Genomic DNA, 12,802 nt, shown 5'->3' on the forward strand with positions numbered 1-12,802 from the left:
TAATCATCATATTGTTCTTAAACAAAAACAAAGTTTTTTCACTGACTGTACCATTTAGTTCATTGGAGGCCCTTAAAATATTCCAGTTCCTTTTTATGATGATGAACCGTAATGATGAGGACAACATTAGGGTACCTATGACTTTCTCTAGTGATATGAATGTCTTTTGTGACATCATCAAAAGGAATTGGAATATTTTAAGCACCTCCAATGAACTAAAATGTATAGTCGGTGAAAAACCTTTGTTTTTGTTTAAGAACAATATGTCGATTAAAAGGCAGTTGTGCTATAGGACTGAAGTAGAGAGACCAATAGCAACCTCACAGAGACAAGGGACATATCCTTGTAGAAATTGTAATGCATGCAGTATATCTTTGTAGGCTCTAATTTTTCACATCTACAGACAGGACTTACAATAGAATATAAGTTTTATGCAGACTATGCCTCTAGGAATGTTATATACTATAGTTTTTCCTGTTAATGCAGAGCATTATGTATAGGGAAAACAAATCATTCCCTAAGAGAACATATCGTGGAACAATTGAGGGATATCAGGAACAGTAAGGAGAGTAATGTGTTGGCACAACATGTTAAGATACGTGGATACCAACTTCAGTTTAGGGTTTTGTGTTCAAAATTATAAGGGATAATATCAGAGGGGGAGGTATTAGGAATAGAACGGAATTGGCAGAACAGAGATGGCTTGTATATTTTAATGCGGGGGAGTTACCTGGTATTAATGATGCAGTTTCATTGAAACCCCTACAACGTGCACGCACACTCCCCCATTGAGTTGTAACATAATGTTTTAAGTGTTATCCTTTTTTGATTCTACATATATGTGTCTGCACCTTTAAGTTTTTTATTATTGAGTGGATTGTGTTGATTGGTTTGGTTTGTATATAAATTAGTTGATGGTTCTTTGATATATGAGAGTCTGAAGAAGCGACTGTGAGGTCGCGAAAGTGCTTACTACAACTGTATACTAGTTAATAAAGTTTTATTACTTTAGCTGTGGTGGTCCTTAATCGTTTTTTTGTGGACTTTAAGGAAAGATAAGGAGTTGAAGAAAAGCAATGGAGAAATTCATACAAGACCTACTTGCATCTTTCTTTCGTGCATATTGTTAGAACCTCATTTGAATCTGTGGTGATATAATAGTGATGGATAGGCTAAAATGTTTTGAGGCTAATTGCATTTCTTTCTTTTTTTTCTTCAAACTGTAAGTGCATTACAAGGAGTCTGCATATGTAGGATGATGAACGCATTTGATTAGACCTCATGCTTCACCCACCCTTGACGTGCATTGTTTAACTGTATTTTCATAAATCTAAGTTATACAGTACTAGCTAAACCTATGTGTAAACACTAGAAAATGCATGCTCTGTACTATGTATGCAGTTTGTATATTTATTTATGTTTAATGTATCATTTTCTTAAGATACTTTCAAAAATTTATGGTGATGTTGTAAGAAATTACTTATTCCGGTGTTTAGTTATATTTCTGTGTGTCTATTTTTTTGTTTCAACAGCTGTCAAAGACATCTCATGATCTGAGCAAAATGGCTGCCATCTATCTGGTAGATGTAGATAATGTGCCTGTTTATACCAGATACTTTGATATCAGTTATATTCCTTCCACAGTTTTTTTCTTCAATGGACAGCATATGAAAGTTGATTATGGGTAAGTTATTATATTTCTCATTTGTAGGACGGGTCCACGAGTCATATATTCATCTTGCTTTCCCTCTATTTAGTCTCTGAAATGGTGATGCCCATGTCCCTGAAGAACCTTTAGTCTTCTGAGGAGACCCAAGCACATTTAAAAATGATTTGCTGTTAAAGCATAAATTGTTTATTCTATATGGGATCAGACTAAATGCAGGATAATGATTAATTAAAAAATGTACTAAGTCAAATATTGGCTATTTCAGATGTGAGCACATGTATGTTACAGGGCAGTGTATGCTTATTGTATACAGGAAGGTCCTAGGTACTTTCTGTATGCCGAAGGGAGGTACAAGCTCTTTTCTGTGATCTAAAGAAGGCTCACTCTTTCATGTTCCAAGAGTCTTGATTTTATCTTAATCACCACTTTCTTGTGTATTTTATTCATCAGGTCTATGGGAAATATTTATTGTGTTCATCTCACCTTTGTGTTGATATGGACCTTCTAAAGGTAATTCAGATGGAGTGCGGTATAAGTGATGTGCTGTCTATAGTAAAAGCCATATAAAATTAGAATAACTGTAGCTAGTTTTGCTCACCTAGATGGATAAAGCCCTTACTGTAGCTCAAGCATGTGTTGGAGTTGACTTGGTGAGGATGGGATTACCTGTCCTGGTGGGAGGCAGCACAGTGGGGCCAGCAATGCCATAGTCCCTCAAAGGAAAGTTGGCATTGCAAGGATAGCCTTGGGAAGGAGGTTTGACCAACAAGTACCATAAGCAGTAGCCCTAATTGTGTGTGATGAGAGTGTACACTAGCTTGAGGAGGGCATTGTGATCCCTGCTATGTCATGAGTTGCTCCCCCCTCACTCAGGTTAGGGTTGATGTGGTATACTGTCTTTGCTGGGATGCTGGCTAGTGCAGAAGTCACTTTCAGTGCTCTCTGGATGGCTCTTGCATGTGTTCTGGGGAAACCCTTCATAGGGGAACAATTAGACTCCAGCCCATTTGGGGGAAATTTGATGGTCAGCAAGCACAGGGACAAACAGCACAAAGAAAAGAAAAAAAATCATAATTTAAAATGCTTGTGCTATGTAGTCTAGAAGAAGAAAGAGTAGGGGATTCTGACGGGAGTCCTTAAATTTATTTTACATTTGTTAACCGGGAGAGTCCGACTGGATACATGTCCATTTTCAGCGGAGGCCCGGGGAGAAAAGCTCCAAGTACATAACAGACATATGAACAAGATAGTTGAGTTCTAAATACAATATAAAGATACATCACATCTTGGGAAAAAAAACAACAGCAGCAAATAAAAAAAAACATAGGTCAGTTACAAAGGCGCCTTGTTAAAAAGCGGTTAAGGATAGTGAGGTAAGAGAAGGGTAAATGATAGTGGTTAATCAGGTTTGGAACAGGGACATTGCCAGAGAGTATTGAGATGGGGTTTAAGCTTTTTTTGAATTGTAGGAGTGAGGGTTCTGAGGTGAGCATGGTCGGTAGGGAGTTCCACATTTTACCTACAAAGTTTGAGAATAGAGAATCCCCAGCAGAATTATTGGCTTTGGTAGTTTGAGCTAAGATCTTATTGGAGGAGCGTAAAGATTGCAGGTTAATATAGGGGTGAATGATGTTTTTCAGAGCTGGTGTTTTCTCTGGGTGATACAGTATCTGGTGAGCCATTTTGAGTTGGTTGAAATGGAGTTGGCTGGAAAACTCTAACCACCCTAGTTGCTTCAAGTTAGTGCAGTGGTGCGATCTAAAGGTGGAATTTGTGGCAAGTCTAGCTATGTGATTGTAACAAGAAGCAAGTTTGTTAAGGGTTGTCTTGTTTAGGTTTGTAAAGAGGGGGGAGGCATAGAAAAGAGTTGATAGTAGGTGTGTGCTGGCAATTGTAATTTTAGCGTGAGGAGTGAGAAAGTGTTTTACTTTATAGAGAGAGCCAAGCTTTTGTATTGACGGTTTTGATGGTAAGATTGAAATGGGTGTCAAATTTAAGGGAGTTATCAATGGTAACACCTAATAGCTTTGTATGAGCTTCTGGTGATATAGTGATTCCATTGGAGGATGTAATAGAGAAGGTGGGGGGAAGAGTCTTGTTAGTGGGTGAGAAAGTAAGTAGTTTTGTTTTGTTGGGGTTGAGAACTAGTTGTCGACTTGAGAACCATTTTCTATTAGGTTGAAGGTGTCTTGGGTTGAAGCAGTGAGGTCTGCCAGGTTGGAGGCAGTGCTGATGATAGTCGAATCATCTGCATATTGAATGCATGTGGCATGGGGGTGATTGTGGGCAGGTCATTAACAAAGATGGTGAAGAGAAGAGGGCCAAGAATAGATCCTTGGGGAACTCCAAGTGTAACAGGTAGGCATGTAGATAATTTGTCCTGCCATAGAACAGCCTGTTGCCTATTGGACAGGTAGGATTGGAACCATTTCAGCGTGGAATTGCTGAGTGATAGTTTTTTTAATGTATGGAGGAGTTGAATGTGGTTCACCATATCAAAGGCCTTGGAGAGGTCTAAGAAAAGAGCAGAGGATAGTTTATTACTGTTTCTGAAGTTATTGATGGTATTAGAAAAGGATAGTAGGGCTGATGTGGTACTGTGATTTGGCCTGAAGCCATGTTGGGAGTTGGCTAGAATTTTATTTTTGGTGAGGTGTTCCATCAGTTGTTTGTGGACACACTTTTCCATAATTTTGGCCAGGGGTGAGAGTATAGCTATAGGTCTGTAGTTGGTTAGCTCTAGTGAGCTACCACCTTTATGGAGAGGAATAATGTGGGACATTTTCCATATGGAGGGGATGAAGGCTTCTGACAAGGTACGGTTTATGATTATGGAGACGGGATAGGAAATGGCCTCAGCTGCTTTTTCAGAAACTCAGCTGGGAGAAGGTCAGCTGCTAGCTTAGTGGGTTTTAGTTTTTTAAGAAGAGATGTTATAAAGGATATGGGTACTGGATCGAAGGTAAATAGATGATCTGATGTAGTTGTAGTATTCTGCTGGCATGTGTAGTGGAGTGGGCTGGTTGTTTGTTTGAATTGTGTGGCCAGGGATTGTATAGTTTCTGTGAAGAAACTATTGAATGTGTTAGCAATGTTTACAGGGCACTGTTGTTTGCAAGTTGTTGGAGTGGGGGTGGTTGCCTGGCCTGGGTGCAGGAGCTTGTTTAAGCCTGCCCAGAATTTTTGTGGATTATTAAACAATTGAGAAGGATTCCCAGATTTTATGTAGTTGCTATGGCTCAAAAAACAGATAAGGCAGAAAATACCACAATTTGAAGTTACTATGTGATTAGCTTATTGAGGAAGCAAGGAATTATTTTTTTCTCATGGGGATGGTGATAGATGATTGGAACAGCCTCCCAGATTAAATAGCAGAGGCAAAAGCAGTGATGTAAAGGAATTTTATATTAGTAGGAAAAACTCAGCTTTATGTTAAATAAACCCCTTGGTGTACCAAACTGTTAGGTAAGGTGAACAGATTAAATCTGCCATGTGGATCTTGCTTGTTAAGAGGATTCTCATTCCAGCATTTCTCATTGATGGTCTGGGATAGTTAAATCCTTTGTCCAGTTCACTGGCATTCAGTATTACAGAAATAAATGTATTTTCATATTTAAGGATACTTTTTTTGTTTTTAATTTGTTCCCCCAACAAAATAATTTCTTTGTTAAACTCCATAGTACTGATACCTCTTGTCATTGACTGAAAAAGTGCTGTATATTTTTCTGTAGTTCTGCATCCCTTATCAGTATGAACTCTTGAATGCCTTCTGTTTCTTCATTCAGTTTAGCTGAAGTCGTACAAACTAACAAAAATAAATCGCATGCATCACAAATTTGTCCCTGTCACAGAAAATAGGTTTAATGAGTCATACAACTTAAAAACACATTAAAACAAGTTAAAAACAAATAAAAACATAATAACTTGGTGCTTTCACCCTTAACACCATCTAGAGCATCATCAGAGTTAAGTTAGATGAGTCATTAAACCTATTGTCTGTGACAGCGATGAATTTGTGGTGGATGGGATTTATTTTTTGTTAGTTTGTACCACTTCATTTGGAGTGTTTCCTCGTTCTTAGCTGAAGTCGTCCTGATACCCTACAATGTACGAATACTCCTCTCCTGTTACTAAAACAATTTTCTTATTTTTGTATTCTGCTTCCTGGTGTGTCATTGCAGCCCCTGGTTAATGGCATACCTGCTTGTAGTCTGCCTGGAAAGTTTTGCTAATCAGCAACACCAGTAGGGATCTTTCTCAGCACCTGGAACAGAATGCCTTGTGGAGCATGTATCTCTTCATTGTGTGGCCTGAAATCATATGCAGATTTTTAATGTACTTTTATATGTGGTGCTGTTCTTGCTGGTGCTAAAATGGAATGCAAATGAGACATTGTATCACATTATTTAAGAGAAATAAGCTACACATCTAGATGTTTATGGAGGTCTGTTCATCTGTTTTCTACTATATTGTGTGACCCTGAGCAAATCACTTAACCTTTCTTTCCTCCTCCTGAAAAGTGCCTGAAAAACATTTCCAGTTATTGTTCTAAATTTCACGTTTCTGCTGTTTTTACTTCTCTCCAAGTAAATTTTAAACCCAAGAAACCTTGAAATCAATAACTAGTTCATAGCTGTGAAATTCTCTCTCTATTTTTTTTCTAACCCTTTATTAATGTCATTTGCAGTTATTTACTAAAGTTATTTATTTTCTCTTGTTTGATACAAAAGCTTCGACACAATTTGGGATCACAGGCAGTTTCCTCATGAAGTACAAAATAAAGTACACAGATTAGTATTAATTAAGTAGTTAGAACAAAAGTCAATAAGCCAAAGAGGAAAAACTAAGAATATAAGAGGCCTGTGGAGCAATAACCTGACAGTGGCATTACTTAGGGTGTTGCAGGTGTTTAGTGAGGTACATGCCAAATGGGGCATTATACTCAATGATTGGTCTAATAAGGGAAGAGTAGAGAGAGATGATGACCTTTTTCTTCCTAGATGCAAAACCCTTGGTAATGAGATGTGCCACATAGAAGGACTTTCTGACCACAGTGGCAATGTGGTGGTCGAAGGAGAGGTTGCTGTCAACCTGTTTCATTAGATCTCTTATAATGCCTTCAGTGTTCAATGGGCTACCATCAGTGTGGTAATTAGTGGGAACTGAGTTTTTCCCAAAGGGAATGACGATGCATTTTTTGGTATGAAGCTTAAGGCCATGGTTTCGACACCAGTCTTTGGTCTCAGTGAGGCCTTTCTGTAGGATGTCTACATCACTTGGGGAGTTAATAATGGGTCCCAGCTTGCAATCGCCAGCGAACTTGGTCATCCAGAGTCCCTCTGTGTTGGCCTAGACTTTTGAGAAGTAGATGCCAAACAGGAGAGGACCCAGGACCGATCCCTGTGGGACTCCACTCGTGACTGGTCGGCAGTCTGACTTGGAGTCTGCTACTTTCACACTGTGGGTTCTATCTGTGATCCAGTTTGCAACCCACCTAGTGATAGAGGGGTTGATGCCTAATTTGGTGAGTCTATCAATAATTCCTGAGTGGGGAATGGTATCAAAGGCCTTGGCCAGATCGAGGTAGGCTGTATGAACTCCCTTGCCCTCATCCACAGCTTTGGTGACTGACTCAAAGAAGTCAACCAGGCTGAGCATGCATGATCTGCCCTTCACAAAATCAAATTGAGTGGGGTCTGGAGTTTGAAGATTCCCTATATCCTTGTTAATTAGGCCCATGATGATGCACTTCATAGCCTTACATATATAAGACTCATCAGGCTAATGGGTCGATAATTCACAGGGTCTGTAGTCACTCCCCCTTTATGGAGAGGGATGACTGTAGCAGTGCACCATTCTGTAGGGGGAAAGCCTGAGGTGAGACTGTGATTGAACAGGGCACACAGGTGTGGTGCCAGTTCACTTTGTAGTACATGTAGAACACAGGCAGGGATCTTGTTGGGTCGTTAAATTTAAGAAAGAAGTTTTTACCACAGTAAATAAGCATTAAATTATTAAAGAAGAACTGCACCCCAAAACTGAAAAAAAGTATGTTTTTCAGGGTATCTTGAACTTTTCTGCATTTCTTATGTCTGTGTATCAAAGTAAGCTGTTATTACTGTTTTCTTATTTGTTCTATCCAAAATGCCCTGAAAGGGGGCTGCCATTAGCAGAATTGAATAATTTGTTTTATAGTCAATACCTTTTTCCCTCTAAAATGATATCAGGGAAACGAAGAGAAATCCCTATAACAAGAGGATCATTTTCTGTGTTTTTTTCTCTCATCTGCTTACAACAGTATGGTGACTGCCTACTTTTGATGGTCAGCATCAATCTGCATTTTTAATTACTTTGCTTTCTTTGATTTTCATTAGTGGCTTTCTCTGATACTGAACTTTAAGGACAGTGTTCAATTGTGAGAAATCTGACACCTGTGTTACTTTTTGGGTGATACAGTCTGTGTTACATTCAAAGTTTTTAATATTGTGTCTAAATTAGTCTTTGTTAATTGTCCTTCCCCAACTCACTGACTTGTCTCAACAAAGTCTGTTTGTGGTGCAGAAACACTATATCAAAATATGCAGTTTTACAGAAAATAAAGTGCAAAAGAAATGCAAAATGTAATAAAGAATAAGAAGAGTAAGATGAAAATGTTTTCATTGTTTGTGTCACTCAGAATTTGATTAAACGTAATGACGACTAACTTGCAATAAGAATAAATAAATAAATGAAGTGTGAATTTTCTTGTTCATTTTTATAGGTTCATAGGAGGTTACTAGGCTTGCGGCCCCAGAGCCTTTATAAGCCTAGCCATGTTTATCCTGGGTTGCCCAGTTGTCCTTAATTAGATGGACATACTTTACAGATCAGCACCGACTACCCCTGTCCATGAAGGACATGGGTGCCACCCCTGGGGTGAATTTGCAGTCACACATCAATTGCAAATGTGCAGCATTTCCCGTCAGGGTCAGAGACTGCCCTGTAGGCCAGGCACAAGTCACCACTCAGTAGCCTATATGATATAGTACAGTGACAGGGCTTTCAGTCTGTCCACGTAGGTCATGGTTTGGAGGCCCTGTATCTTCTTAGTGAGAAACCTCTGTGGTCCCTCCAGTTGCTGCAGGTGTCTGGTGAGATACATGCAGAAGGGAGCATTGTATTGTATTAATGGTCTGATTAGGGTTGAGTAAAGTGGCATTATAACATCCTCAGACCTGGATGCAATGCCTTTACTTATGAGATGCACAATGTAGAAGGCTTTCCTTACCGCTGTGGAGACCTGGTAGTCAAAGTGCAGATTGCTATCGACCTGTGTTCCCAGATCTCGCACCACTGGGTTTGAACTTAGAGTGGCGCTGTCAGTATTGTAATTATTGGGGAATTCCGCTTTGCCAAGTTGGATAATAGTGCACTTTTTTGTGTTTAGTTTTAGACCGTATCTTTGGCACCAGTCATTTGTTTGTGTTAGCCCCTCCTGTAATAAGTTAACATCATTGGGAGACTCGATTGCCCCTAGTTTACAATCATCAGCGAACTTGGTAAGTCAAAGGCTGTCTACATTCACCTGGACTTCTGAGAAATAGATTCCAAATAGTAAAGGGCCCAGTACAGATCCTTGTGGTAAGCCACTGGTGATGGGTCTACTGGTAGAGGTGGAGTCACCAGCTTTGACAGTATGTGTTCTGTTGGTGAGCCAGTTAGCTACCCATCTAGTGATATAAGGATTAACACCTAGCCGGGAGAGTTTTTCAATAATACCTAAGTGGGGGACTGTGTGAAAGGCTTTGGCTAGGTATGGATAAGCGATACTTATGTTATTTTATTTAACATTTGTTTGCCAGGATAGTCAGACTGGACAACGTGTCCATTTTCAATGGAGTCCTGGGGAGAAAAACTCTATAAGTTTACAGAGGGAAGAAAAATTTACTAAAGAGACATTACAGAGTAGTAGCATACAGATTGTAGACTTTACTCCCATTAGTATACAATAAGAGGATATTCCCCCTTTTGGTTGAAAATACAAGTGTACAGAATATACAATGAGAGTAGATAAGAACCTGGTAGAGCATTGCAAGATATTTCACAATTGAATAAGAGTATATAAATGTTTAAGGTTTCCATATATACATTCAAGCAAATATACATGTAAGAGTATACACATATATGCATAGACATATATACATACATACACACACACATTATATATATATATATATATATATATATATACACACACACACACACACACACACACACACACACACACACACACAGACACACACACACACGCGCGCGCACGCAGACACACACACACACACACACACACACACACACACACACACACACACACACATACATACACTCATATATAGGTTATTGCTCATACACATGGGATATGTATAGTTAGATGGTGTTGTTTGTGTTGTCCAGGACAGAAGGGGTGTAGAAATAGTAAGTGTACGAGGCTTCAGGGGGTCAATTACAGTTGCACAGATGGTTGGTGAAGAGGTATGTTTTAAGTAGGCTTTTGAAGGAGGGTGTGGAGTTTTGTAGTCTGAGGTTAGGGGGAAGGGTGTTCCATATTTTTGCTATTTCATGGGCAAATAGTGATTCCCCGGAGTTGTTTTTTCATGTGATGGTTTTGATTAAGGCTTTGTTGGAGGACCGAAGCTGTCTATTTGAATTGTAGAAGTTCAGCATGCCAGTCAGGTCGGGGGTTTTCTTGGGATAATACAGAATTAGGTGAGCTAGTCTGAGTTGATGGTACCTTAATAGGATTGGAAATTCAAGCCAGTACAAGGCTTGTAGGGAAAGGCAGTGGTGGGATCGTGATTTGGCATTGGTAGTGAATTTAGCAATTTTGTTGTAACAGATGGGAAGTTTATTAAGGTCAGTTTTTTAAAGATTAGTTAGAATTGGGGATGCATAAAGTAGAGTAGATAAGAGGTGTGTCCTGGCTATTGCAATTCGAAATTCGGTGGTTAGATACTTTTACAGCGATGGAGGGAACTTAGCTTTTTGTGGACTTTAGTGATGGTTGTTGATATGTGCTGTGTGAATTTGAGTTGCTGGTCAAAGATAACTCCTAGGAGTTTAGCCTCAATGGCGGGTGATTTGGGTTTTGCTGGCGGAGAGTATAGAGAAGGTAATGTTGCTTGTTTTAGTGGAGTGGAATAGCATTAGTTGTGTTTTCTTGGGATTTAGTATGAGTTGTGAGTTGTTAAGCCAGTTCTCTATTTCAGAGAAGGCTTCTTGGGCTTTCTGTTGGAGAAGTTGGATGTTGGGTGCAGAGCATATGAGAGTTGTGTCGTCAGCGTATTGGACTATGTCAGCTTTAGAGGTAGCTGAGTGGAGTTGGTTTGTGAAGATATTAAAAAGAAGGGGTCCTAGGATTGATCCTTGTGGCACACCTAAGGAGGTTGGGAGTGGGGGGATAGAGAGTTGTGCCATTTGACGGATCGTTGGCGGTTATCTAAATAGCTTTTAAACCAGAGGAGGATGGGGTTGTTAAGGTTGAGGTCAGAGAGACAAGACAGTAGTTTATTATGTGAGACTGTGTCGAATGCCTTGTATAAATCTAGGAAGGTAGCTGAGACAAATTTACCAAGAGTCCTGTGGGAGTTTATAGTATTGGTGAATTTGAGTAGGGCATTGGTGGTGCTGTGGGATGGTCAAAATCCGTGTTGGAGTGAGGAGAGAAGGTCGTTGGTGAGGAGATAGGAGAGGAACTGGTGATGAATACATCTTTCTAGGATCTTAGAGAGGGGTGAGAGAATTGCAATTGGTCGATAGTTGGAAAGGTCTAGGGAGGGGCCACCTTTGTGGAGTGGTATGATATGAGGTTTACTACAGACATGGAGATGAAAATGTATTGAAAAAGATTTTAAGAAGAAAGGAAGCAATTTTAATAATGAAATATGAAACTTTGCAGCCTTTAGGAATGAATAAAGAGTGCAATTGGCAGAATTTCATGGGTTAATTGTTAGCTTAACAATTAGGAACTGATTTTATTATGTAATGAATTGTTAATTGATATGGCAGCTGTATAAAAGGACTGTGTGAATGAGCTTCACTTTTTTACTCTGTAAAGGCTTGCAGCCGAGGCGCTAGGAGAGGAGAGACAACTAAAAGGTTTTTATTAAATTCTTATTTTGGAAAGTAGAGCTGTTTTCACTGGTCTTTTGTGTGGTTTCAGAATAATTTGCTTTTGGATAGTGGTTATTTTATCCATGACCAGTGAAATTCTGTGCTCCTTTCCTCGAATTTTTTGAGAAATTAATATGGATTTCAGCAGTGAAGACATGGAAAGCAATAACAGTGTGTCAAGGACAGAAGGAGGAGAGAGTATTATTTGTGGACAGAGAACCAACAATGCAGATACATCCAATGTTGTGATGCCAAGTGCATTTAAAAGATGGGAGAATTCAAGACAGCGTGCTATCAACAACCCCTTTGCCAAAATAGGTAAAAAGAAAGATCCATTAACTACGCCAGCAGTGCAAGATTTGTGCTCTCAGCTAGAGAGAATTATTTTTAAAGAGACTTCTGTATTTTATAATATTAATAGTCTCCAGAGATATTTGGAGCTAGATATAATACCAAGAGGTTTAAGAGCACTCAAGAATCCATCTTCACCATTTATACCCTCTGAAGAACTGGAGACCCATTTTCAAGAGAGATGGGTAGCTGCTGCTCATCGCTGCAGCATTGAATGGGTAAATATATTGGTGGAGAGAGATAGAGTAAAGAGGGATAAATTACAGAAGGAAACTAAACATTTATGTGAAGAAATTATTAAAACTTCATCTAGCAAAGTGCTTGAGACATTCTTGAATGATACTAATATGAAATTGGAATCCTATGAAAAAGAATTATTGCAGCGGAAGACACACAAGCTGCAAAGGGACATTCGCGATTATGAACAGGAAAGGGCTTTCCTGTTCACCACCAACCAGCACAACAAGAGGCGGAACTTCAGTTTCAAGAGGGATGACACCACTCTCCCTCGACATAAAACTCTTGTTCCCCTGTGCCCTGGAAGTGGAGCATCTTCAGTCGAGGAGGAAGAGGAGTTTCCAGTTCTGCAGTCGGCAGAAGATGAAAGAACCTTTCGGAATACTTTTCGAAACTCCA

General features: G+C 39.4%; 1 protein-coding gene across 1 annotated transcript in view; it reads left to right on the forward strand.

Annotated features, from left to right (window-relative positions):
- The window catches only part of TXNL4B (thioredoxin like 4B), a 182,372-nt gene that overhangs the window by 85,387 nt on the left and 84,183 nt on the right, over window positions 1-12,802 (forward strand). Inside the window, exon 2 of the mRNA XM_044071597.1 lies at window positions 1,533-1,684. Coding sequence (XP_043927532.1) covers window positions 1,533-1,684 — 152 coding nt within the window. The remainder of the gene's footprint in view (window positions 1-1,532; window positions 1,685-12,802) is intronic.

Source organism: Protopterus annectens, chromosome 5.part0 (assembly GCF_019279795.1).
Source record: "Protopterus annectens isolate FY-2018-M chromosome 5.part0, PAN1.0, whole genome shotgun sequence".
In the NCBI taxonomy this organism is placed as follows: domain Eukaryota; kingdom Metazoa; phylum Chordata; order Ceratodontiformes; family Protopteridae; genus Protopterus; species Protopterus annectens.